Source organism: Manacus vitellinus, unplaced genomic scaffold (genome assembly GCF_001715985.3).
Source record: "Manacus vitellinus isolate BGI_N305 unplaced genomic scaffold, ASM171598v3 scaffold_31_pilon, whole genome shotgun sequence".
Classification (NCBI taxonomy): Eukaryota; Metazoa; Chordata; class Aves; order Passeriformes; family Pipridae; genus Manacus; species Manacus vitellinus.
In genome coordinates, this window is record NW_021940379.1 from 5,386,080 (window position 1) to 5,412,171 (window position 26,092).

Genomic DNA, 26,092 nt, shown 5'->3' on the forward strand with positions numbered 1-26,092 from the left:
TGCAATGTCATACATCAGATCTTCTTTTTTTAATATAGCCTACACAATTATTTTGTGGGTTGTTGCTGTGTATTTGCAAGGGAGATTTTTCAATGTTAAAAGCTCCCGTGTTGAGGGTTTTTTCCCCCCCCAAGTTATCTTTTCATTTTTGTCTTAGCAATTAGTTAAAAATAAATGCTTTGCAATAATTTAACTTCTAGTTAACTATTCTGTAGCAATGCTGACATACTGGGGATGGAGAACTATGGGACATTACCTGCTCTTTAACAACAAAAAGTGCAGGATCCAGAGCTCTAAGCCCTGCAGCCATTGATTACCTAAACCTCACAATCTCCTTGAAATAGGAGGTGAGTTATTATATGGATGCACATTTATTTTACTTATGGGTAGAAATATTGATAAACACAGAGAGTTGTTTAGTTGCCAGGTCAGTCAAAGCTGGAATTTGGTGTCCAGGAATACCAGCCAGCAGATTTTTCTCCAAGTTCTGCACATTCCTTGCCTCTGGCAATAAACTCCCTATAAAATTATGTTCTCCATTGGGATGATCTGAGGATTGATGCAAGAGCAAGAACCAGAGGGAACAATAATGGCAATTTTTCAGAATCCACCCCGTTTCTGCTCATTCTCTGTTGTGTGCTCATTCATGGAACAGTTTGGAGTGTTCAGCTTTTTTATCTGCATTCAGACTTTTAAAATTATTTGTTGCAGACATTCCTGCAGATACAGACCGTTTACATCTGTTTCTTTTGATATGTGGACTTCGAAGAGTAAAAGACCCTCTCTATTTAGTAGAAGTTTTTTCTGGTAAGTTCTGGCTATTTGAATACCCAGTTTTGTTTTGTCACTGCATTCAGACACATTTCTTTTATGTTTGTAAGTTTGGGCTGGTTTATTCGTTGCAGAAAACTTCATGATATATTTACATTTGAAAAAAAAAGAAATTCTTACGTAACCATTGATCTGTCCAACACATTATTTCTGTGCTGCTGTCTTTTCCATCCTGCTGGGAATAACAGAGCATTGAAATCAAAGCAATATCTACTGTTTTTATTTGCTGAGAAAACTGTTTTGCTGTTACGTGCAATATTGATGGGAGACAAAAGAAAAGATCACCTGCTCTTCAAAATAACTTTTTTTATCTTGCTGTCCTGTGGCTGTTACATTGATTTGCATGTGTGCTAATTAATGTTATTGAAGTTGCAAACAAATTGTACCACCCATTGTTCTGGCTCATCACTGTAAACTGGGCTGAATTTTTCTCAGACTCACATAAGGGAAAGTTTTGCCAGGTTCTGTTTGTGTCTGTAACAGTTCAAGTGTTCCAAGTTGGAAATTTAACCTGCATTATTCAACTTAATTTTATAAACCTTTAAAATCTTGTGATGCTGAGTAACTGATGTAGTTTATTCAAGTAATTGGTGTTGAAAGGGCAGCAGATTTCTCTTGTTCATATATAATTGAGTAGCCATTGTGATGGTTGCAGTTACTTCCACTTGTTCCTTTACATAGGAAAAAATTCAAATAAGTTTGGCTTAGTGGTCAGAATCACTGCATTATACGGAGCATTGTTCTCTTGAGTGATTCAAAATTAATATCTGACTTTAGTTAAATAACCCTTGAGTTTATAAGAGATCACATACAGCAGAAAGGCTAAATAGTATCTTTCAGATATGCTAATATTTGAATTATGAGGAGTGTGTGAGGGCTGAGCATGAAATCTGGTGCATGTTCAGTCTTTTCAGTAGTAATACAATATTTGCCCAATTCTTCTTTATTCATGCAGCTATTTACAGTGATTGCAGAGAAATAATTAAATTAAAGAAGTAATAATTTGGATTGATAAAAAAGTTGTTGCTCTTCTCTTTTAGATTGGCACAGAAAGGATCCCAGTGTCCATCTGGGCATTATTGGACCTGCAGTAAGTTGTCATTGTAATTTTTGTTTTGCTTGTATGCTTATTTCTAAATACTTCCATTTACTTGCATCTGAGATATCCTAATAATTCTTTAGAAAGTGAACCTAAGGCAGAGGACTTGTAACTTTCATGGAGATAAGAAGGTGCAAATTTAGCAGCTCACAAAAGGTCTAAACTCTGGAAGGGGAAGCAATTCCAGTGCCCGGATGACTTGATAGTGGCAGTAATCTATTATGGTCTCTGAGACTGTTGGAACAAAACATTCAGTGTTTAATTTGATTACAGAAAGAAGTTCTGAAAATAGAGAGCATCAAAATATTTGGATTCTAACATTGGCTTCTGTTTTCATACCTGTGGGATTTCAGACCATCACAAACCACTAAAAATGCGTACTTCTGCAAATAAAATATTAGAAATGCCTATTTCAGTGTCAGTAATTAATAAATGAGCCTATCAAATAATTTGAAAGGCAGTAGTTGCTACCTAGATGACTTTTTTTCACAGGTATTGCTAATGAGGGGGTTTATTTCTGTGCAGGTGATTCAGGTGCTCGTTATCCCTGTTCTTACATCTTTCCTTCACGTGGAGAATTGGTCTTTGGGCCATTCCATCTAGACTTTGATGCCATTTCTGGCAGCCTCGATTCAAACACAATTAACAGTTGTCAGCAGGTGCAAAGTGATGTTTGGGTTCTGTCTGACACCCAACAGCGAGGACAGAGCTGACAAATAAAACTGGTGGAATCGCAGTGCACTAAAGACTGGGATGAACTGAGCTGTTCTTATACATCCACATAGAATAATCTCAAAGTTGGTGTCTCTGTCCTGCTTCTTCTGCTTCTGGTATGTTGCCTGTGTCAAGGGCAACAAATTTGCTTTATGCCAAACTTACAAAACTAATTGCAGGACCTTTGATAAGGAAATCAGTGCTTGAAAAGGCAGCCTGTAGCCATCGTTTAACCAGTGGAAAAGGTCTGAGGAAGCATCTGTGTCACATGAAACAAACTCTCACTGATGCTCCAAGGGTACTAAAAGCTTCACTGTTTCATCTGGGTAATGTGTTCTCTCTGTATAAGTCTCATCTCTGATTTACATGAGCCTGGAAACTTGCTAGCTGTTTGTTTTATAAGAAAATAAATAGACTTTGAATAGTTGAATAAGGACTGTTTTTCTGTTTTCTCATCCAATTTTATTCTTTGTAAATTTTGGGACTCAGGATTTTATTCTTAAAAGATATTTTTACCTTTTTATTCTCTCTGCCTTTTTTTCCACGCTAATACACAAAATGATTTGGAAGTGAACTGGTGTGGAAGGCAAATCCAGAGCAGGTGTAATGAAGCTGTGCTTTAGAATCCAAAGATGCACTTGCTGCCTCCAGTGAGGAATTTAAACATTTTAGTCGTCTTTTTAAATTTGCTTCACTTTTTCATAAGCTGATTTCTTTACAGGAAGCTACCAGAAATAACCCTGTGGCAGTGCACAGGCAAGGACTGAACCTCCTTAAAACATTTTAAAACATATTTCTCCCATAGTGCTAAAATATTGCTAAAGGATGAAAATAGTTCTCAGCTCTATTGGTGTTTAGCTGTACTTTTCCTATTCATGTTACTTCTCAAACCACAAAAACCTTAAGAAAATCAGTGCCATTATCTATGAAGCATATAATCTTTATTGTGAATATTAAAAAACCACACATTAAGATTATATTAATTAAGAATAGAAAGAACAAAGGCCCACATACTATTTTCTGCCTGGCTTCCATAAGATTATATATTTGCTTCCATAAGATTATATATTATTTCCTGCATTTTCTATGCAGGATTGTCTCCAATAGTGCAATCCAGGTAATGTTGTAGGGTTGGGTCCTGTGTAATGTAAAATTTTTAGCATTTGTCTTCACTTCCAGTTTTCCTTTTGTTCGTTTCTGTACTGAATTTTGGAACAGTAGTTAATTTTCAGCAGCTCTGTATTCCAAAAATAGGAGCTTATGAAACTTTAAAGAAAGTTAAGGCCACAAAACTTGTGTTCAGCTGCTGGGTGACCCCTCAGAGCCCTCTCTGCCTATTTCTTAGCTATCCTTGTAGATATACAGAACATTGCTGTGTTTGCAATGATACTCTTTTCCACTGATAGCTATTTTTCTTCTGTCCAACTTGTTTCCATGCCTGTTGTGGCAGTTTTAGGTGAATAAGTGCCTCCACAGATGGAGGGATGTAGCCCGTCTCAACCTACTGTATGTTCTCTGGGCTGGTTTTAAAATAAAACAGTTGTTAACTAAACTAAGCCACTAGAGAAAGTCTAATTCCCTGCTCCAGAATATCCTAGAGCACAGTAATTAGGAAGATCAGACAGGAGACAAAGTTATAATTTCAAATTCCTTATCCTGCTGAGGAATATGAAATTCTGCCAGCTCCATCCTGAATAAGTGTCCTACTCACTGAGACATTTTTTAACAGGTAAGAGCTAATGCTACCATTTAGCTGCCAACTCCTCTAACCCTTTGTTAGAAATAGTAAAATGAGCTGTTCCAGTATTTCTTAAAAAGGTTATTTATTTTTCTTTTAGACCTGAAGTTTTGTTAATTTAAGTCCTAGTTGCTGAATTGTTTCGGCTGAACTAAAACTCTGGTTTTTTTGTTGTCAATTGTTCCAAATTGCAAAATACACATTAAGCCAGAAGACACTGAATTTCCTGAAGCATTTAGTATAGGGAAAAGGTGATGTAGAATGGCTGTGTTTAGGGTGTTGACAAGGATGTGCTGTTTTTGAAGGTGCATTTGCTGCAGGCAGGTTGTGTTTGCAGTTCTAGGGGAAGCTTGGTCTTGTTGAGCCTTTTCAACAATCAATCAGATAAACATTGTAGTGTGGGGTCACCTGCTGCTGTGAGAAAAGGTGATTCCTTGCCCAGTGATGTTGCCAAAACCTCACAATCCCAAGAAACTGAGCAAATCCTTCCTCTCTGTCTTGAACATGTTACAGGTTCCTCAAGCTCTTCACTCTTACTTCTCTGGGCAATATTCTGACAGAACTTTCAGTGTACTAAGACCTGGTTTTGCCTTCAAAGTCTGGAGTCCCAGCATTACAAAGAAGATGTTCCTGGTCCATTATTTCTGTCTGAGCTAATTTTTATATGGCAGCATTTGAATGCTGTGTATTTATAAAAGATTTGCTAGGTTTTGATCATGGGAGGCTCTGTGCTTAAGAGGCCCCTTCATCTTCGTGCAGCCTTTGATCTGGGACTTCCTGCACTGTCAAACACACCTCAGATGTTTCTTTGCCTGTCAGCAGAGTAAAACTTCCTTACTGGCATATCTGGACCTGTTCAGTGTGGTTTCCTGCTGTGTGCCCACTCCCTTTCCATGTGTCATCTTATCTCAGCTGTTCTGATGGGAACTGCTCATACAAGGGGAGCTGCTTTCCTCTGATCTCTGATAAACTGATGAAATTTGCAGCTCTTTGAAGGCTGTGCCTCTGGATTGATGATGTTTTAACAAATGCTATAGGTAACTGATGATCATGTTTGCCTGCTAACAAAATAAAATGTGGCAACAAACGCTCCCTGTAGAAAAAGTGGATGACGGAGACAAACTGGGTGGAAATAAAATTCTTTTCAGTAGCTTTTTCAGAGCCTGTGCTGAGTTCCTCGGCATCCTGCCATAGCCACTTGGCTTTGGAAAGTGTTCACATCTTCTGAGTGCTTTTCCAACTTGCTGAACAGCTTATGTTGTATCTAATTGCTGTTATATTGAGCCTGTGGTTAGGTAACTGTGCCCCCTCAAATTCCTAAATGCAGCTCAGGGGGATCACTTCTCCAAGTCGTCGCTACACCCGTCCTGAAAGTCATATTTTAACTGAATTCTCATACTCTGGCCAGGATTCTTGGAATATTTACCAGTAGAAGAATACAGCTTAAAGGATTGCTCTGTCTGTGAGGCAGATGGCAACTTCTTGGCTTCCACTGAAGGAGACAGAATAGGAATTAATGTCATACAAATTTTATGAGTCACAGGCTGTAGTTTTTCTGATCCTTCTAAAGGTACAAGAACAAAAGACCAAATTCCACTGCTCCTCAAATCACTTGCAAGTGCTCCATCGATTTTAATGGAAATAGAGTGGAGTTCCTCATGAGAGGAACTCAGCATCAAAATGGAACTTTGGGGGAAAAGCTGAAAATATATTTAGACAGAAATAGCAATTGTGAAGTTCACTATGAAATATCCAAGGAACCTGTGGCAGGACATACTGGTTTATTCTGTGCATCTATAGATCCATACTCTGCTGCCAGGATCAGGTAGTGCTTCAGGAAAGGGCACCTGAGTTTTTTCCCCTGCTGTTACCAAAAATACTTTTTGAAGCTGTTATGCAAGCCTTTTATTTTTTTGTATTCAGTGGGAAATCATTCCTTAGTGCAAGTGATTCACTTGAATCTTTTAATTTAGGAAGCCCCGTTTTCTTGAAATAATTAATCTCATGTTCAAAATACACAATCGTAGTTATAAAATAAATTCTGGCTTTTTACCAAAAGAGTTTTCTAAAATGCTTTGTGAGTGCTGTCTGTCTCATAATCTGGAAAAAAAAGCCAACCAAACCCAAAATATTAACATATATTTAAAAAAAAGTCGTTCCCAGTCTTACAACTGCTGCAAGCTAACATATATTACTCTAATGTAATCAGTCAGCGTTAATAAAGTCTAGTTTCCTTCTTCACGTCTACTTAAGGATTTTCAAGTTCTGTTTGTTTCTTTTAATCATGTTAAATGAAAATAGCAGATGTAGTTAAGCTTTGTAAATAAACCTACTGGAGTTAATTGCCCAGCTTAGACAACTTTTTAATGTTTTACTGTGTTTTAGAATTCAGGGTTTATTAGTTTCCAAACAACTGTTTCTGTCAGGGCGTAGCATTTATTGTTATAACATTGTCTCAGTTTACATCCAGATTGCTTCCTGAGTTAACTAAAGCCTGGAAGGTTCCTTCCCTTCCTCTCATTTCTTACTCCTTGCACAGTGGGACAGTCACTTGGCACATCAGTGAGTTGTCAGAGTCATCTGAGAACAGTCATGTTAAATAGATCCAGCTCTGCTTGGAACAGCAGCCAGAGGGATGTCAGGGGAGACAGACAGACAGACAGACAGACAGACAGACTCTCCCTGCCAGCAGCAGCCCAAAGCTGAGCTGAGGAGTCACCCAAAGGTGCAGAGGGAGGTGTCAATCCACACTGGGCTGGGCTGGGCATTCCACGTGTCACTCACTCACCAGAGGGTTGGTTTGAAGACTCAAACGTAACCACCCAGTTACAGGTCCGTGGTGCGGTTTTAAACCTCGGCACATCCACCCCTTTAAATATCTGAGTTAAAAGATGTGCTAGAATTTATTTTCCTTTTCCGGGTATTTCAAACACCGTCCTTAAAATGGTGCCGTGTTCCTCCCTGTGTGCTCCTTTCTAGGTGGATCCGCTTTTCACAAGGGAAGTTAAGGAAAAAGTTAAAAGGTAAGAAGTTAATATTAAACCTTCTGTTTGTTGAAGGGAAGCAGTTGGCTGCCCAGCTTTTAAAATCGTGTCTGTCCAAATGAACACACACGCCCAGCTCGCTGTGTGAGAACCAGACTGTCAGAGCCCCTTCTCAGGAGGGGTCCTGCCCCTGTGCATTTGGTTTCCAGGGCACCTGGAGTCCATTTGTTACAGGAGCTGCCACAGGATGATCTCCACGCTGCTGTGAAGAGGTGCTTTGCCCTGGTGAACAGCTCCACTTCAGAAGGGATGTCTGCTGCAATTCTGGAGGTAACTGCACCTTAGTTGTGAGCTTATTCATGAGGTTACAGTGAATCTGAAATCTTCTTTTGTCACTGGAAATGTGTGTCAACATTTTATGCCCGTTTCAAAGGTAGTGAAGACAAAACTAAAATATTTCTTTTTGCAAGTGTTAGCAATTAACATTTTCTTCCCTTTGAATGACAGTTTTTTATGCTTTGTCTATTTGTTTTTAAAGGGCAGAATGTAATTTTATCAATCCTGTTAAATTAACAATACAGACCTGAGATGTAGAAATCATTCTGATTTACTGGGGTTGTCACTATGCTTGATTCAACATCCACTTCCTTATAATGTTGCTAGAATGGACTTCCATTTATTTTTCCATCCTTTCAAAAAGCAATCTAAGAACTGTATTTGGTTTTTAATTCCAAAATGATTAATGAATGAATGACACGCTCGGTTAATTTTTTTGCCATCAGTATTGAAAATTAATAACCGGTTTTATTTCATACCTGTCAAAGTAGGGCACTACTTAGTGTTAAATGTTTTCTCAGAAAATAATAAGTGTGCTTAAAGTGGAAGTTCTTTGGGCCTTTTACTATTCCATGTATTTTGGTGAATGCTGAACGTTGGTTCATCATAATCTCAGAAGATCACAGAAACAATTCCATCGCTTGTATTAATGAATCTCCTGTTTCTGTTTCTAAGTTGCATTTCCAGCATGCTTTTCTTCCACACAGCTGAAAGTCTTCCTAAGTAGGAACTAAGTGAGCACTGTAAGAATTAGGAAAGCCAGAGGATGGTAAGATAGCAAGTCTGTATTTCCTTTCTGAAATGCCAGTGGCTCAGAGCTGGAAGCAGCTGCTCTTTCACAGCAACAGGACTCTATAACAGCAATTTCTAGACTGTGACATTTCCAAATTTCCCAGCATGGCAGGTGAGACAAACTTTGTGTGTTTGGTAGTTGAGGTGAAATGGAGTTACCAACACAGGGCATGACTGAGCCAGTGACTCGGAGAAGAAGTAGTTAAGGAATTGTCACCTCGTCCTCCCCAGTTACCTGTTCCCCTCAGGAATTCTCACAGAACACCAAAAATCAACCTGATTTGTTTCCAGTGAGTTAAAGAGGGGGAATAAAGCAAACCAGAAAGCCTGAAGAGATGCAGCATCTGCAGCAGAAGTGCAAATGTGCTGGGTCTGATACAAATTGTTATGCAAACTCAGGGCTGACAGGACAATTGGTATAGTTTTTCCTCCAAATTTTCCCATCAGATCTGAGCAGTTAAAAGGCACTTTTCTTAGCTTTTATCAGGAGAGGGAGCAATTTTGTAAGTTCAGTGTCTTAACAATAGGTGGTAACTCAGAGCCAAAAGATAATGCCAGTTTACCTCATAAGTGATGCTGAGCTGCTTCAGGAATCATCAGTTTTTGCTCTCCTCTTTTGCAGTTGCAATTCTTCCAACTTTGGAGTCTGATAACTATAAGACTAAATCAGCAAGGGAACTTTTATTGGGGCCCTCCTCTCTGTGGCTGAACTATTCAGTTATCCCATGAGGGCTATTCAATAGTCAGATACCATCACTGGTGGGAAAGCTGTTCCTTTAAGGTTCCACCTCACAGTTACCTTGAGTCATTTATTCCCCAATTCATACCCAGACCTATCAAAAAGAAAAACAAACAAACAAAAGCACCCCCCAAACCAAACCAACCAAACAAAGCACCCCAAAAAACAACAGAAAATTACTACACAGACAGAATACTAAGCACTTCATGTTATATTTGTCTTCTCTCTCTTGGAATGACAAAACTGTTTTAGCAAAAGGCATCCTCTGCAGGATGCCTTTATATACATTTGCAGTTAGCTTTCTGCATTTTTAATGTTTTTCTTACATTAGAAAAAAGTGTTTATTAGGATGAATCATCAAGAAGTATTACTTTTATTTTTTCATGCTGAATTTATTTATATTATTTATAGGTATTTTATGTGTATATAATAGATTACTTGGGTTTTTATCTCACGTGTAGCTGTGCATTTCACCTCCTAGGCTAGTCTTATTATTAATAGATTTAATTCTGCTGAAGAAACTACCTTTACTAAATACAAAGTTAATCTCTGAGCTGTTAACTCCTAACTGGGAGTTCATCCTGGAAGTCATGGAACAGGGATAACAAAAGCTGGCAAATAAATGAGTTACAGGGGCAGACTGGTACCTTCCATTTTAGGAAGGAAAGTCCAACAGTCATGGCACAGATTTGGTGAGACAGCAGCCCCAGTTCCAGCTGAGTCAGATCTTCTCCAAGCAGAATTAACTCTTTAGTTATCTCTTGAGAAAATACTTGGAGCTTTTTAGCCCCTCAGCCCTGCTAAAGTTATAAGGGTTTGGGATTTGTGTGTCTGTTCACTAGGCAGTGGGACAGTGGGATTTGATGCCGTGCTTATAAAACACCCTGATGTAAAAATCTCTCTCTCAGAGGAAAGTGTCAATCTAATAAAGTGAAGTTTTTTTCTTGAGATGCCCAGCAACAGAAAGGGCCATCTGCTAAGATCTTGTTAAATAATGAGGCAGAAAACTATGTATAAAAATCTCCTGGTCCTAGGCTGGAGATAAAAGGCTTGGCTTTGGAAATGCAACTTTCATTCTCTTCAAAACTCAACATTTAACAAGGTCATGAATCTGTAAACAGTATTTTAGTATGAGATAAATATAAAATAGATAAATTAGATAAATATATAATCATATCTATTTCAACCTGCCTTAAGGTATGAAAGAACTAAAAGCCATAACTAATTATTTTGTCAGCTCGTACTGATATGTCAGAGATTTTGCCATAACTGATCTATTTTCTGTTTGGCATTGGAAGAAGAGAAAACAAACATTATAGCAAACATTAAAAATACATCCCTTCCTCAGAGAGCTCAGGAGTTTTGCACGTTTCTGGGCACATGGTGGTGAAAAGGGAAAGATTTATATGTTCTCTATGTAGCTGGGTAGAAAAAGGTTTAGATTCCAGCACCATTTCACTGGAGCACTTCTTCTGTGCTCTCAAGAGTATTGCAACTGCTGTAACAATCATTAGATTGTTATGCTTTTACCAAAAAGAAACTAATTAAAGAAAAAATTCTACTCTGAGGCAAAAATCCAGTCTTGGAGAACATGTGAAGTACAGACCTAGTAGTTTGGAATAAAAGCCATAGCAAATTATAAAAATAAAAATATAAAAATGAAGGCACGTTGTAAAGCAGTAAAATTGAAGAGCCAACAAAAAGGTGCAGAGGCCAGAAGGAAGAAAATGAGGGCCAATCCAGAAGACAAAGTAGTAAATAAACCCTGTCTTTACTCTCTAAGCCTTATTCTGCTGCCTGGATGTGCTTATTGGGTAACAAGCTTCCCCAGCTAAAATTTACACCCTGCATCCTTCTGCAAGAGCAGTAAAACACATTTGCAGTCAGAATAATGGAACAAAACAGATGGGCAATGGACTGAAATGTTATTTTATGCTATTATTTCTGGAACTTAGGTCAGTAAATTATACATATTTTCAACAATGCAAATGATTCTTTTTACTGCTTAAAAATAGTCTAAGTATCTAAATTAAATTCTAAGCCACTTCATGCAGTAATTATTTACAACCCAATCCATTTGTTTAAGGCTAGCTGGTGTAAAGGCAGCCCAGCATCCAAAGTATTTGGCCATCTGTTCTGTCTTTCAGTAGCTGTAATTCATTGGTACCTGTGTGTTTTGGGACCTGAAAGTTTTCTCGTGTAGCAGTTACTACCCTGCAAGTCCATGAGACAGAAGAAATGTCTTTCCTTTTAGAGTTCAGAAATTACAGAAAATGAAATATAAATTTACTGTTCAACTTCAATCAATCATCAGCAGTGTAGCTTTCAAAACCAGAAGCAAGTGAATATATCTTGAGACAATTTTTAACTGTGTGCTACAGCCCAATCTAACCTGCAGTACAGCAATGCTGTACCAGCAACCTCACCTTTAGGTACAGTTCCCCTTCCTCTTCCCCTTCCCCCTGTATTTCCTCTCACCAAAATGACATTTTAATTTTTTTTTTTTAAAAAGTTGTATCTCAACAACTTCAGTCAGATAAATGCAGAATTTAGTCTGTAGGTTTTTTTTATTTCTAATTTATTCTGCTTTACGTTCACTTCATGAATCTCTCTGAATTACCTCCAGCTAATCCAGTAGTTTCTGATACAAAGTGTAGAACAGGTTATATCATTAAGGATTATTATTATTTTTAGAGCTAACTGCTGCAAAGCAGATGTTTGTGCCAGAAGGACTGTAGAATTGCTATGTCCAGAGTAAATACATCTGAAGTGGTGATTTAAACAGTGTTTTTCTTGGATATTTTAAGTTACTAAAATATGCTGCTACGTCCCAGCAGCCCCTCCCTGTTCAAAACGTAATTGGTCCTGTCCATTATCAGCCAGGATATTTTTGTCTTCAGGTTTGTCCAAGCTATACAAAAGCATCATTTTCTCCTTGGAATTTTGTTTTCTTGCTCTGTAGACTGAAGCAAAATTGCTCTTTATCCAGGAGTGTAATGACAGCAATTAAAAATGCATTCACTCTGGAGTGACATGGAATCAGTATGAGACAGATTGAAGATTTGGGGGAGTGAATTTCTTTCTCATTTGACACTGTGATAATTGTACAATAAGAATATTTCTGCTTTTACAGTCAGTGCATCTCAAGACTTCCCAATTCATCAATAGTAATTAAAGCTTCACATCAGGATATGCATGAGTAACAAGAACTGAGGGGCCAGGGTTTGCACACGAGGTACTTCAAAATCTCAGCTGTATTTTCTCAAGTGGCCAGGCATTAGGTCTCTTGGGAATGGTTCCCTGGCCTGGAATGGATGCTGATTCTGCAGGCAGCTTGAAATGCTGCATGTTGAGACCCCACACTTCCTTTCCTTTCTTTATCCATGCACACATACAAGTACTTTCCTCAGGTGTATTCCCTGGTCTTTGAGGAGTCCCACACCAGTGGCTTTGTAGATCATAAAGCATAAAGTGTTCTGAAAGCATAACCTGTCCTCTCCTCAGTGCAGTTCACTCGGCTGCTGCACCTCTGCGTCCTTCCCTGCAGTCCCTGAGTGCTCGAAGTCCAAGGAAGGTTGTAGTGACAGATGATCTCAAAAGAAAAGCTTTTTCCAGAGCCCTGTATGACCCACAGGAATCAGAATGGAGAAGAAAGTGCAAAGTGACTTCCAGGATCCCCTTCACTGTTGGTGAACTGCCCACATCTCTGGAATTCTGCGTGTTCTAGAAAATCTGTGAAAAATGTGTTTTAATGGAACAAGATAACAGATACTTCGCTTGTTTTTGTGCTATGAAGTAATCTTCTCATCCATGCTCAATAAGGGAAGGAGTTACACTGACAATCTTTGAGCTGAACTTTAATTTTATCTTCCTCAAGCATGCCATATGTTCATGGCTTCCAGTGGGAAACAAACGGCATATTTTGAGGTGGAAAAGAATACCTGAAGAAGCAGCTATGCATTGACTTCCTGCATTGATTGCTTCTGATTATATGTTCAAAGCTACAAGACTGACATAAACAAAATGTTTCAAAGAAGTTCTATATAGGAGATCACCTTAGACGTGGTACTTTTCAGTTAAAAAATTGGAGAGATGGGAATTCGATTTGTTGTTTCTACTTTTCATTTTAAAATTGCTTCCATTAGCACCTCAAAATCCCTGAATCCTTACAAACTCTTGTTTCTTTCTTTTATATTCCCCTAGGCAATGGATTTAGACGTTCCAGTGCTGGCAAGGAACATTCCAGGGAATGCAGCAATAATAAAACATAAGGAAACAGGCCTGCTCTTTTCAAATCCCCAGGTAAGAAAGCAAAGAATCCTTAGACCTCGCCCTTCCAAAGGTGAGGTTTATTTTCTGTCTGTCTGGACACTTGACTTTTCCTCTCAGCAGTTTTTCCTCAGATTCTCTCCCAAATCCTGGATGTCAGTCTGCCTTTCTGAAGCTCTGCTGCCTCTCCTTCATTTGCAGTTCAGTGAACTCGGACTAGGTGTCAGCCTTGCTGAAGGTTTGTGCTGCTCAGACCTGCCAGCAACTTGTTGCACTGGAGCTTGAAGGTTCCATAACCAAACCTCTGGAAGAGATGCTCTGGGTTTGTTGTTTTTTTCCTTTCAAGTAATAAATGAAATGCAGACTCGTGTCAGACAAGCTGTAGCTCACCAGAAGAGACCGAGGAGCCTGAAGTTTTAGATAATATTTTTTCTATAATTTCTAGCCGTTAATATAATGCATCCTTAGGTGCAAGATATTGCTCAGTCAGAAAAATTAATCATGAAAATTAAGTAAAGTGTTAAGACGAAGTTTCTGTGAAGATAAATAAGAGCTGGGGGAGAGGGAACACTACCCATATTTAAATGCTGGAAATTTTCATTTCACTGTGTTTTCCTGCACTGGGGTTTGCTGTTACATATTCATATATGATGTGGAAGACGATGTTCAGACACAGATTCCCTCAGTATTTTATCCAAATCAAGATTAAAAAAAACATACTAGAATAGTCCACTTGATGATTTTGCAAAGTAGAAAATGTATCATATTTATTTACTTTGTGGAGTGTGTGATTAATGCATCCTATTAGGTTGTGTTCCAGGAAGATGAATCCTCTTGGTTAATTTTGGAGGTTTTTCTTGAAAGAAAAATTCTTGCAGTGGTGGTTTTGTTTATTTGTTTGTTTGTTTCTGCAATATTCCATGTTTCCAATGATTTTTACAAAAAAAAAAAAAAGACTTCTTTAATGACTTCTGGAATTTATTATTTTGTGGAAATGTTCCCACTTCTTACAATATCCTTTGGAAATGGGGTACTTCCAGGCTAGTGGAGGTGAAGATGTAAAGCTATTTATAAAATATTTGTACATGTATTCCTTGAAAAAATCCATTGACTCCCATATGTTCCTTCAAAACTTCCAGGACATATGATCCTGTTGAACACAGACTGAGAGCTCTCCTGATATTGATGCTGGGACATTCTGTTGTTTCCCTCAACATGTTGGCTGCATTTGGCTTGAAATTCAAATACATTATTCATACCAGACCCAATTAACTTCATCATACGTTCTTGTAAGCAGCTCTTCTGTGATCTCCAAGCATCCCACATTCCACGTGTTCATTTGGAATTCAGGATCAATTGAAAATATGCTCTATATTTCACGCAGAGGAAAGTGCCCTTTCAAGCACAGGAGTAGTCCCAGTGACATCAGTGACTCTGTACAAATGGCTAAGGACTGAGGGACTGTGTTTGATCTCAGAACTAGAGTCACAGGCTGTAAATGTGTCTTAGTTTCTGTAATCTCAGTTTCTATAAACCCCTTCTGCCCGAGCTCCCATCTCTGCACTGTGCAAGGCCAAAGATCAGAACCCCCCTTGTTGACCCCCTTTTGGCTGTTATTCTGCCTCAGCAGCCCACAGAAGCTCTTTTGGATGAAGATGGTAACTTGCATTACCACATGAACTAGCACACTCCTAGGTAATATTTGTGCTGGAATCAGCAGAGTCTGGGAAGGGAAAGGAATACCCCTGCTTCCTCTGGGAAACAGCAATTGTATCTCAGTTAATAAAATACCTTTATTGCTGTCAAATGGTCTATAAACCAGCAAAGTTTGCAAATGGGTCAGGAAAATATTTGTTTGAAGGATAATGCCCCAATCCCACTGTAGAGTTGTTGAAAAACTTTCTTCTTGCAGAGATGAGCTCCGAATGCCAATCATCATCACTCATGGTTTTAAAGATAAAGTAGCCATTTACTCTTGTTCCTTATCTCCCCAAACCATATCCAATGCAGTTTTTTAAACCACTGCACACAGCCTGTCAGAGGTTAAAAGTTATATGAGATCAAAGAAATGCAATTAAGTCAGAAAAAACTTACAGTGTTGAATTCTGCCACACATTTTAATTGTTGGGAGAAGGAAGGCTCTGCCCATGGCACTTGGAATGCCTTGGAAGATTCCCTCTGGCTGAAAGGGGATTGGAAAACGTGTTCTGGTAAGAAGTTTTTTTTTTTTGATTTAGTTACTCTGATTACTTTGACATCTTAAGCCTCTTTTCTTCTGTGCCCCCAAATGCATCAGGTTGGTGAGGGAAGTGCCTTTAACTACACAGAGGGGTTAGAACTGTGTCCAGGTGCTGGGGAATGTCTGTCTCTGGCTTGAAAAATCTGGACCACCAAAGACTAGAAAAGAAATCTTTGCCTGGTTTGGTGGATCCTTTCTGGTTGTGAAGATACAGGCTGGATCACAGCTCAAGAGTAGAAAGCAGTGCTTATTTTCAAGTTGCTTCTGATCTGAGGAGGGAAAGCTTTACAAAACTGGCTCGCTTAGATCTGAGCAATTGTGCCTGTTATCTTTTGAAAGCTAAATCAGAGGGATATTAATTGACCATTATGCAATGAGAATTGTTTTAAATGGTGAGTGCTGTTGGTTTTCTTCTTTCCTTCTTGTGGAAGTGAGCTTTTGTGGCTTACCGGAAAGCAAGAAATGTTGGGTCTAACTGTAATCGTGGTTAACCATTTGCATTTGACTGGAAATAGCAAAAGCCTTGCCAATCACTGAAGCCAACACTGAGATGGAAATAATCCATGTGACAGTGAAAGCTATGGAATGTTTTGTCCTTTACACTCCATCATTTGTGAACATTACTGTGCATGTTACTTTTAAATGATGGTTTGATCCTGCTGCTACTTGAATTTGCGAGTTTATGGAATATTTGACACTGAGTTAATGGAACTTGAAATAAAAAATAAGTGAGAGATAAGAATAGGGCAATAAATAATGCAAAACCATGTTAAAAGGGATGACACAAAGAGTTATTCAGCATCCTAAGTTAAATTAGATGTTCAATGTCTGTAAAAGCTCGCAGAAGGACCTAAATAAACAGAAGGAGGTAAATAAACTTCAAAGCCAATAAGAGACGGGCCAAGCATGAACAGAGGTTGAGAGAGGGACACACTGATGTTAGCAGAGACAACTTTTGAAGTGGTAAAAGGGAACCCCAGCTCGACTGGGGGCAGGCAGCAATACACTGGAGGTACATTGGTTCCCTCTGCCAAACATGGGGCAGTGCCATTTCCACCAGGGCTTCAAGCCCAAGTTTTAGAGCTTTGAATCTTCTCACTGAATAGACTAATTTTCAATTTCTGGCAGTGCCAGCACTCACTGTTCAGCCTCCCCCAGACACACTGGCCCTCTGCCCTGTGCAGTGCACAGATGGACCAGCTCCTCCCGAGCTCTGCCTGCCACCAGGTAGATCTGTCACTGTTCTGGATTTACACCTGGAGTTTGCCTTCCCTGGGGTGATTCTCTGTTGTTTAAAAATCATGTTCCTTTATCTGCTGAAGCTGATATGAAATGGTTTAATTGCAGACTTACTTTCATTATATAAATAATATATTAACCATGCATCTTACATTATGTGTGAGCTGCGGCACCGGTGCAGCTCTCGTGGTAATTGAAGAATTATTCATTCTTTTTACTCAGTGCACTCATTTTCCAGCTTTATCTCCTGGATATCTGTATTTCTGTGGCTCTGCAAAATATTGTACAGAATTTATTGTAGTTACTATATGGAGAAGCTGACATTTTCTTTAAGGATGACTGGTCAATTTACCTGGAGAAAACTGTATTATGGAGGTTGCTGTTGGAAAATGCCTGTGTTTGTGGTGGAGTACTTCCCACGAAAAGGGCAGATGTAAGAGCAGTTCTGGATGTACAAAAGATGATCCTCTCTCCAGTTTTTCTGGGTTGTGCCTAACTACCAAGGCTCAGCTTTTACACTGTGTTTTGCTGTCACATGTATATTAATTATACCCATTTCTGTATGTGAATAAAAGGCTTATTAGAAATATTGATGGCCCCCAAGTAGTAAGTTAGCGTGCATGTCACCTCCTTAATTGTGGCTGCTGAAGTGCATACCCTTGTGTTTGATAATTGAAAAGAAATTCAGGCATTTTACCCCTCTTGCAGCAAAACTGAAGCTCGTTTCACATCTACAGCAAAATATGGGAGTGCATAAATATTTGTGCAAATATCACTTGCACAGCACAACAGCTGATAGAGACACGTTACCTCCCTGTCATTACTTTATGTATCATAGAAGATCACAATGAAATGCTGGATTTTCTGGAAGAGCTCAGAGTTCTGAATGTCTGCACACTGCGAGTGGGAGCCCACTCCTCAGCCTCACCACAGAACTGCAACTGAAATGCAAGTCACTTGTAGTTAAGGGAGACACCTGAAAAATGAAGTTATTGCTGTGTAAAGCTGAGCATGCAAACCTGAAAACAAGCTCAGCCAGCTGCTCCAAGGGTACGAGGCAAAACCCAGATAAGTCACAGTGAATCTTCCCATTGGCTTCCAGTCAGATTGCAAGTGACTTGTAGGTGGTCACATTGGATTAGTAGAAGGAGTAGGGATAAAGCTGAGAAGTCCTTATTCTCTGTCTCCTGGTATTTTTCCATTTGCTTTTTTTCTCTCTCTCCTTCACTATCTCAGATTTTATGCTTTGGACTCAGTTTGGCATTTTTTCCTGAAATTATTCCCAGCCTTAAGTATTGTAACTATGAATAAGGATCTCATTTCTTCTATCATTTACATGTTTCCAAGTTTTTGTCCTCTATATCCACATTTTAAAAGAATGCTAATAGGACTACCTGTCAAGAAATGTTACATTGCTGCTTCTGTTCTTAGGTAATTTACATAAATTAGTTTTAAACATTACTTTAAATAAAATCCTCCACAGGAGCATAAAATTAAAGTTGGAATGTAGTTCAGTGTGAACAGTATTTATTACTGTGATTATACAGGCAATTGGATGAAGCCAGCATAAGTCATGTAAGACTTTCCCACCTTCCCTGTTCTGTATTCTTGGCAGCTGTGGAGGAAGGGGAGGGATGTGTCTGAAGCTGGAGTAGCTGTGTCTGCAGTGTCTGACACACACAGCCTCAGGTGCTCCCAGCCAGACCAGCCTCTCCTGTCTCCTTCAGGGACTGTCTCACAAAACCCCCTCGTGGGACCCCAGAGGTTCCCAGTAAGGGCCTGAACACCCCAGTTAAACCAGCACATGCAAGGCAGCTGGGGATGGAAAGCAGGCTGGACACTGTGGCTACTCCAGAGGCTGCTCTCCCAGTGCTCGGTGGCCACAGCAAAGATTACAAGCAGCCCTGACTTTAGGTACAGTAAGAGGTTATTGCTACCATGCCTGTGTGAAAATCTCCTTATTCTATTACCTGGTTATGAACCTTTCAACAGAACTGCTCTGCGTCTCTGACGATTTAAACTTCATGGCAGTGATGCTTTTACTGACAGTTTGTCTTGTCAGGGAGAGTCAAAGCAGTGATTATCCCATGTTCAACATGATTTCCTGTATCAGTGTTTCCCAGGGGTCACATTACACTTATGTTTTATGTATAGCCATCAGTGGCATTGCAACAGCAAAATTGATTCTGTGCTCACCAAAGGTTTTATATCTGTGTAGATATGCATACACTGTGTATTTAGGTTTTCAAGTATAGCTTGGTACTTAACCTAGTGTTTTTTATGAACTCCTGTCTTATCTCTGATATTTCCTTTCACAGCTGACAGATTGTGTAAATAATGTATCTTTCTCCCATCCCTTTTGTCCCCCATGTCCCTGTGCACTGATCTTCACTACCAGTTGTGTAGTAATGCATTATCTTAATTTTCCACTGACACAAAGGCTGTCTGCTTTTCTGAGCTGAACCAAGGCACTATTTTGCACAGATCTGAGCACATTTGTAATCAAGCTGAAGCATTGGAAGTTGTCTCTTGGTAGAAAATTAGTCCAGCTGCTCAGAATAGATTAATTCAGACATCAAATCTCCTTTCACATGTTTGAAGTTCACAGTTTCTCTTCCTGAGAACTAAGTGAGAGTGGCAGAGGAGCAGACAAAGGAATAGTTGTAATCTGTGAGCTCTAGTATTTTGCCCAGTGAAGTTAAAGGAAATATATAGCTTTTTGGGGGGAATTTGTTGAGCTTACCCTGCTGGATCTGTCACTGCCCAGGTGCAGCCCCTCCAGAAGAACTTGCTGCTTCATACCTGCTCTTACCTTTACACTGTGACCATGTTTCTGTAGTGAGTTCTTCAGTCTTACCATAAAATTAACTGAAGATGTCACAGTAGCAATGAGTTCTAAGTGTAGCTGAGCTGAGATCAAACATCTGATGCCAATTATCCTCCATGCAGACCAGGTGATTAATTTATAACCAGCCTGGTTTTGTAACATGTGGGTAGGTAAACAGTTTTTGTGTCATTAAATTCATTGCTCATTTGTCTTAACATCCTTGGGATTGTCTTAAATTGTCTTAGTTGCTGGGCTGTGTAAAATAATAAAATAATTATTTATTGATCATTCTTTATAAAGAAATTATGGCATTTGATCTTGAAAAATGCCTTTGAACAGCTTCATATATTGGCTCACACTTGGAAGTGCTTTGCCAAAATCAAGATACAGGTACCAGGTATTTCAGTGTCATTAGAATTTTTTCAAGGAACTTTTAATTTATTATTTTCTTTATCTTTTTTAGGAGTTTGTTGTGCTGTCCAAGAGCTTGATGAATGACCCCATTATGGAAAAAGAAATTATAACCAGGGCCAAAGACTACGTGAAGAAACATCATTCCTGGGAAAGTGAAAGGAAAACCTACCAGAATCTTGTCCTGAGGCTCCAGTGACTTGCAAGAGTCCAGCTGATAGGCAGCAGTCTATGTAGAGCACTTTAATGATGGATCTGTAATTAGGTTTGGGTTTCTCTTGGGTTCCTGTTAGAAGAGATAGTAAGACATGCATTATTATTCTATTCAAACATACCAAGATCACAGGAGTTGCTGCTACTTCAAACTCTCAAACGTGTCTGACTGAGTGCACTGTCCCTGGTGTGCCAACACAGCACAGACCAGGAGCATTTTGTAAGCTCATTAGGAGAAGTACACTCCTTGAGCAGATGCCAAATTTTTGTTGTTGTGAGGCCTCCAAGGGAGGCTGATTTGTGCACACAGAGGAGCACTCACCACACAGAGCTCACGGGGAGGGTTCTGAGTTTGCTTTCCAGTTATACCAGGCTGAACCTATTCAGGTACACTTCACACACTACATCCATGTTCATAAAGCCAGGATGATATGAACAGAGTCTTAAATTATCAAGATGAAAACTTTATTCAGATCAACACCTCTGTTGACTGCGCGGTGATCAGGGGACCAAAAAGCAACCAGAGAGTTGTTGCTTGGGGAAGGTGAGGAGTACAGGGCATGTTTTCTGAGTACCTGTGTGGCTTTCAGGTCAGCTGATGTGGCCAAACAGTCCTGTGCCTGCATTTTCCCTGGGTTCCTGGGACCAGAGCATGGAGGTTGGCACAGCACCTCCTGTTCCAGGTCTCCAGTGCTCCCACAGCAGCGAGAGGAGCTCGCAGACAGAGATGCTTTGTTACATAAACTACCTCTTAGTTTGCCAGTTCCTTTGGTACCTCTATGATTTACTTATTTACTAAAAGATTTATGAGAGCTATAAAAAGGGATGAAGAAGGGGGGAAAAGGTATTTTCCATTTACTGTGTCTTTTGGTAGTGTTTGTTTACATTTGTGGCTTTTCAGGATATATTGTAATATGCTGCAGCAGACTGTTTTAAAGTGAGACTTATCTCTGCTTAAAGTCCATCCTAATCATCCCTGCCAGCCCAGTGATTATGGACATATATTTGAATACATAATTGGTCATCAAAGGACTTACACCTAGACCTTCCTTGTTATTAGGAAACTGTTTGCTTTGTAAAGGCTTGATCCTGCCCCCAGGGAGAGCCAGTGAAATGTTTTCTATTGATTTGAGTGGCTGTTGTGTCAGACTTTTCTTTGTAATAATGAAGTTCACTGTGTATTTTAAATCTTTCCTCTTTATTTTTGATGTTTTGCAACAGTGTGGTGCAGTAAACAAGAAACTAATTTGAATGTTGTGTATTGACTTCTCCAAAATTTCCCTCCTTGTTCTGTGATGGGCCTCTGCTCAGCATTGCCTTTCATAACACAATCCTCAAGGGCAAAACTGGCCTGATTTGAAATCTGAGAGTTGCTGCACTCCCTTTTTTGAGCACATTTTTCCTATATATATTTCTGGTGTGTCCTTTGCCATGCTGGGGTGTAAGTACAGCTCTGCTGGCTCTCAGTTTAAAAGCCACCAGCCAACAACTACCCCTGAAGAGATTCTGAACCTGCAGCTGAATCAGCCTGCTGGGTTTTCCCTGCTGCCTCAGGAGAACTCTTATTTCCTTGGACCTCTCCAGGACCAGTGAGTTGTGAGGCCCCTCATGGCATTGCTGTGTCTCTTTTGGCCACAAACTAAAAGCTAAAAGAGGTTTAGCTAAAACAAGGTTTTTCAGCACGATGTAACTAACATTTGTGACTAACTGAGCCAGCTTCAGGGAGCCCTGTTCCTCTCCAAACATCTCCTCACAGATCTCTTCTGCCAGCTTACCTCTGATAACCTGATGTTTGGCTTTGATCCTTAGCCATTCCTCCACTGCCCTTCCAATAGTGCTGGTTGCCTTCTGAGAAATACAGGTCATTAAAAGCAAATAAACAAATACATAATGTGGGATAGATGCCTAAGCAATGAGCTAATAGTGAATGATCAGTAATAGTAATGATTAGAAAGCTTTTTCTAAAGCCTGACACATTTGTCACCCAGCTTCAACTATAAATACATTGATCTGGAATTTGTGCTATTTCCAGCAAAACAAAATATGTTCAAGTGAGAAATTCTGCTACACTCTCAGAATGCAATTAACATATGATTTTTCAGGCTGTATTTAATCTATAAATATGAGATCTGCATCTGGCAAACAGCATGCTCATTTGCATGTGATAACCACACCAGAAGCACAAACAACATTTCTGCAATAGATGCATTAAGAAAAAAAGAGAAAAAAAAAAGAAAACAACCAAAACAGTGGTGAGTTCAGCCCTCAGGACTGTTGTACAGTTGTCAAACGAGGCAATGTTCATCAATCAAGGGCATTCAGCTCTGGTATCATTTATCACATGGGCTCCTGCTCTGCCACAGGAAGCCTGTCCGTGAAGGCTAAAAGGTTGGGGCAACAACTGCAGGGAATTTCATCATCATAAATTGTGATTGGATTTATGTTTTAAATTTCATCCAGTCTTATGTTCCAGGCCTATAAATATTCAATGAGTCTTGTAAGTCCTTGTAAGGAAAATATTAGACCCATGCAAGCGATTTTGGGTATAATTATCTTTCCAGCAACTTCACTCAAATGATTTTATAGGTAAGAATAATCCTTTTGTTGTCCTGCAGCCCTAATTACAGTATTTATCTTCCCCCTTCAGAGCCCCATGCCTACCCCAACAGCTTTTTAAGCAAGGCACACCTCCATGAGATGCAGATACAGCTCCAAAAATAGCACTTGTTCTGTTTGCGGGAAAAACCTACATTGTGTGTTTTACCCCACGGCTAACTCTGTATTTCAGGACCTTGAAATGTACTGTTAATTAATCCAATTACATGCATTTTATTTTGCAATTAATTCTGCCATTGAATCCAGGGGAGCTGAATGAAAGCAGTGGACCTGTACAGTGGGTGCTACTCTGTGTTTCCTTTCTTGGCACAGAACTGGAGACAATTTGGATGCGTGTGACAAAACCCCTCTGGAGCCTGTGGTGTGTGGAACAAGAGCTCCTGAATGAGGATTTCATTTTAATGAGCCCTAAAGCATACCTAGTCCAATTTTTAGAGCTAGTTTCTACATTCCCATTACAGACCTACCCACTGTATGCCCCAGGAACACCCACACTGAGTTAAGTCTTCCCATTTTTCGGATGCTGACCATTGGGATTTCCATCCTACAGAACCTCAGAGCTCCAAGTTAGCAGAAGGCAGTGGCTTGGTGAGCTCGAGAAAATTAGTTTTGATGCTTTGCTCTTACCCCCTTGATATATCAGGACTTAAAAGACAATTGTAAAAAAAAATGTTAAATTGTATATTGGAAGGTTTAAAAGTGTTTGTGCCTCTTCTGCAAATCATTTACCATCAATTTAGCCTGAGTGTTAAGCAAGCCAAACACCTGCAAATGCTACCTTTATGTTTAATGGATGCACAACACTTCAGTCTTCTTTTTCAACATATTTTCTCCTGCCTATTGGGCTCATAACTGGTTCTGTCCCTTTCTCCCCTCAGTCTTTTTAATCTTGAGGTCAGGAATCATTCCCCATGAAAATAAAGAAACAGTTTTGTCGAAGGCTTGTCAGAGGAGATGGGTGCTTCCATGTGGAATTCAGTCATTTAATGGCTCAGTGGGATCTGAGCATTTTTTTTTCATTAAGTTGTCCAAAGTAATTTCATCAGTCCAGAATTTATTTCACTTCCACCCTCCTCTGTCTGGTTGGTCCCAGCCCAGGCCCTTTAATGTTTGAAACTTAAATCTCGTGGTAAGAGCAGGTCCCTACAGCCTTATCCATGTCCCAGTTATCCTGATGCCACAGGTACCTTTAATTCTGCCTGACACACACAAAGGAAAGTCTTGATCTTCCAAAGCCTTAATTGTATTTAGAATTTAAGAGGAAAGGATCTACCTGTTAAAACAAAAAGACTTAGAGTCACCAACAGAAGAGCAAACTGTAATATAAAACCAAGATTCCTAACTTTTTTAAAACCAATCTGCATTTTCTAAAGGGATGGATAATCATCTGCAATTTAATTCTCTCTAAATGAACCATATTTTCATCAAGTAACTACTCTGTGTAATTCCTACGACATCTATTTTAGGTATCAAATATTGAGGGCACTTGAAATCTCTCATCCTTTCCAAAAAATGTAGGCCAGCATTTGTTTTGTCCAGTGCCTGAAAAAAAATGATTCTAGAAATTCATTTCCCCTAGAGCATTACCATTAAGCTAATTTAAAACATTTGTTTAAAATTAAACGATACATTTTAATTAGAGGAGCAGAGAGCATCTGGTTACTGAGAAATCAGAGTTGGGGATACCTGACCTAAAACAGCACTTAAAACACCTCTGCAGTGCCTTTTAACCCTTAATGCTCCAAGAACAAGTCATGTCACCTCTTTTTAATATTTTAATGTGCTTCTCACACTGCAGTTCCCATTCTTGTGTACTTCAGCACAAATCTGCTTAAGACATAAGTCCACCTACAACTATAACCTTGCTAGATAGAGGTCACTTATTCCATTTGTCTGATTCAATCAAGTTACATCATTTATTGAAACTAAATGCCCCTGTACTGCTTCAAAAATTAATCCCCCACCTTTGAAAAGTTGCACTGTTATTTTAGGGGCTTTAATGAAGTGAAATGAGTTACCAAATCTTTAATTTAACTCGAGCAATGTATCAAAAGCTTATATCCTTGGAGCGTGGCCTTTGCCATCCCTTACAGCTGCTTTCCAATATTTTTTTTTTTTCCCTTCTAAAAATAGGTTTAGGAAAGAAGTCACCTGAAACCACATTAAAAATTCCATGAATTCCTGCTTGTTCACACCTTGTATCCCCTGCTGTGGTGCACACCTGACACCCATAATCTTCAGCACCAGGGCTGGGTGATTTTTGGGGCAGGGGATGCAGGATACCCCTGTGTATCTTTTTCTGTACGAAAGTATAGCAAAGTAAGGCAGTGGGCAAATTTAATAACCATTTTCTGGAACAGGAGAACATTAGTATTACAGGCTCTGAATATTCATCATCTTTTAACACCATTTCATTCTCTTTTTCATCTCAGTATGACCCTGGTAATGATTCTGTTCTGAACAGGTTTAAAGCCTTTCACGAAGCCTGTAGCTCAGCCTCAGGTTTGTGTTTACTGTTTCTTCCTGATTACATCTCTCATCGTTGTAGCCTTGGGAAATGCTCCAAGGTGTCCCCGGGGTATTCTGCATCTGGTTACCCACTGCATCTTCCATCCCTTTTAGTTACTTTTCTGTAGCTTAATGAGATCATTTTTCTGCCCCTCCACTCTTAAAACATTTTGTTCCCACATGTCATTAGTTTGAATAAAACACCAGGACCTGTTCAAGCTCACACGGGGGGGAGGATCTCCCAGCCAACGCGCTCAGGTAACATTGTTCCACACTTAAGCTACTTTTGTCCTTTATCCTCCTGCCTGCCAAGCTCGGATTTTGCCAGGAGGCAGCTCTACAGCAGGATGGGGTCACAAAACCCTGCCCTTTGCAGCAGCAGTGGGAGCCGTTCCCATCCCTGCCTTTGCACAGTTCAGGTGTGGAGGAGCCAAGACATATTTACTGGCACCTTCCTAAGGTGTTACACTGGATCAGCTGATGGAAAACGGGCTCTCCTGCTCCGCTACAGCTGTCACACCAAAAAATAACGAGCAC

The 26,092-nt window shown here is 39.6% G+C and overlaps 1 protein-coding gene across 1 annotated transcript in view; it reads left to right on the plus strand.

The window, feature by feature from the left end:
• GLT1D1 (glycosyltransferase 1 domain containing 1) overlaps positions 1–20,782 on the plus strand; it is a 47,580-nt gene extending 26,798 nt beyond the window's left edge. The window contains exons 7-12 of the mRNA XM_029961218.1: positions 712–807; positions 1,872–1,921; positions 7,362–7,405; positions 7,576–7,696; positions 13,437–13,535; positions 20,271–20,782. Of these exons, the coding sequence (XP_029817078.1) occupies positions 712–807; positions 1,872–1,921; positions 7,362–7,405; positions 7,576–7,696; positions 13,437–13,535; positions 20,271–20,417 (557 nt within the window). The 3' untranslated portion in view covers positions 20,418–20,782. The remainder of the gene's footprint in view (positions 1–711; positions 808–1,871; positions 1,922–7,361; positions 7,406–7,575; positions 7,697–13,436; positions 13,536–20,270) is intronic.
• Positions 20,783–26,092: the final 5,310 nt, after the last annotated feature.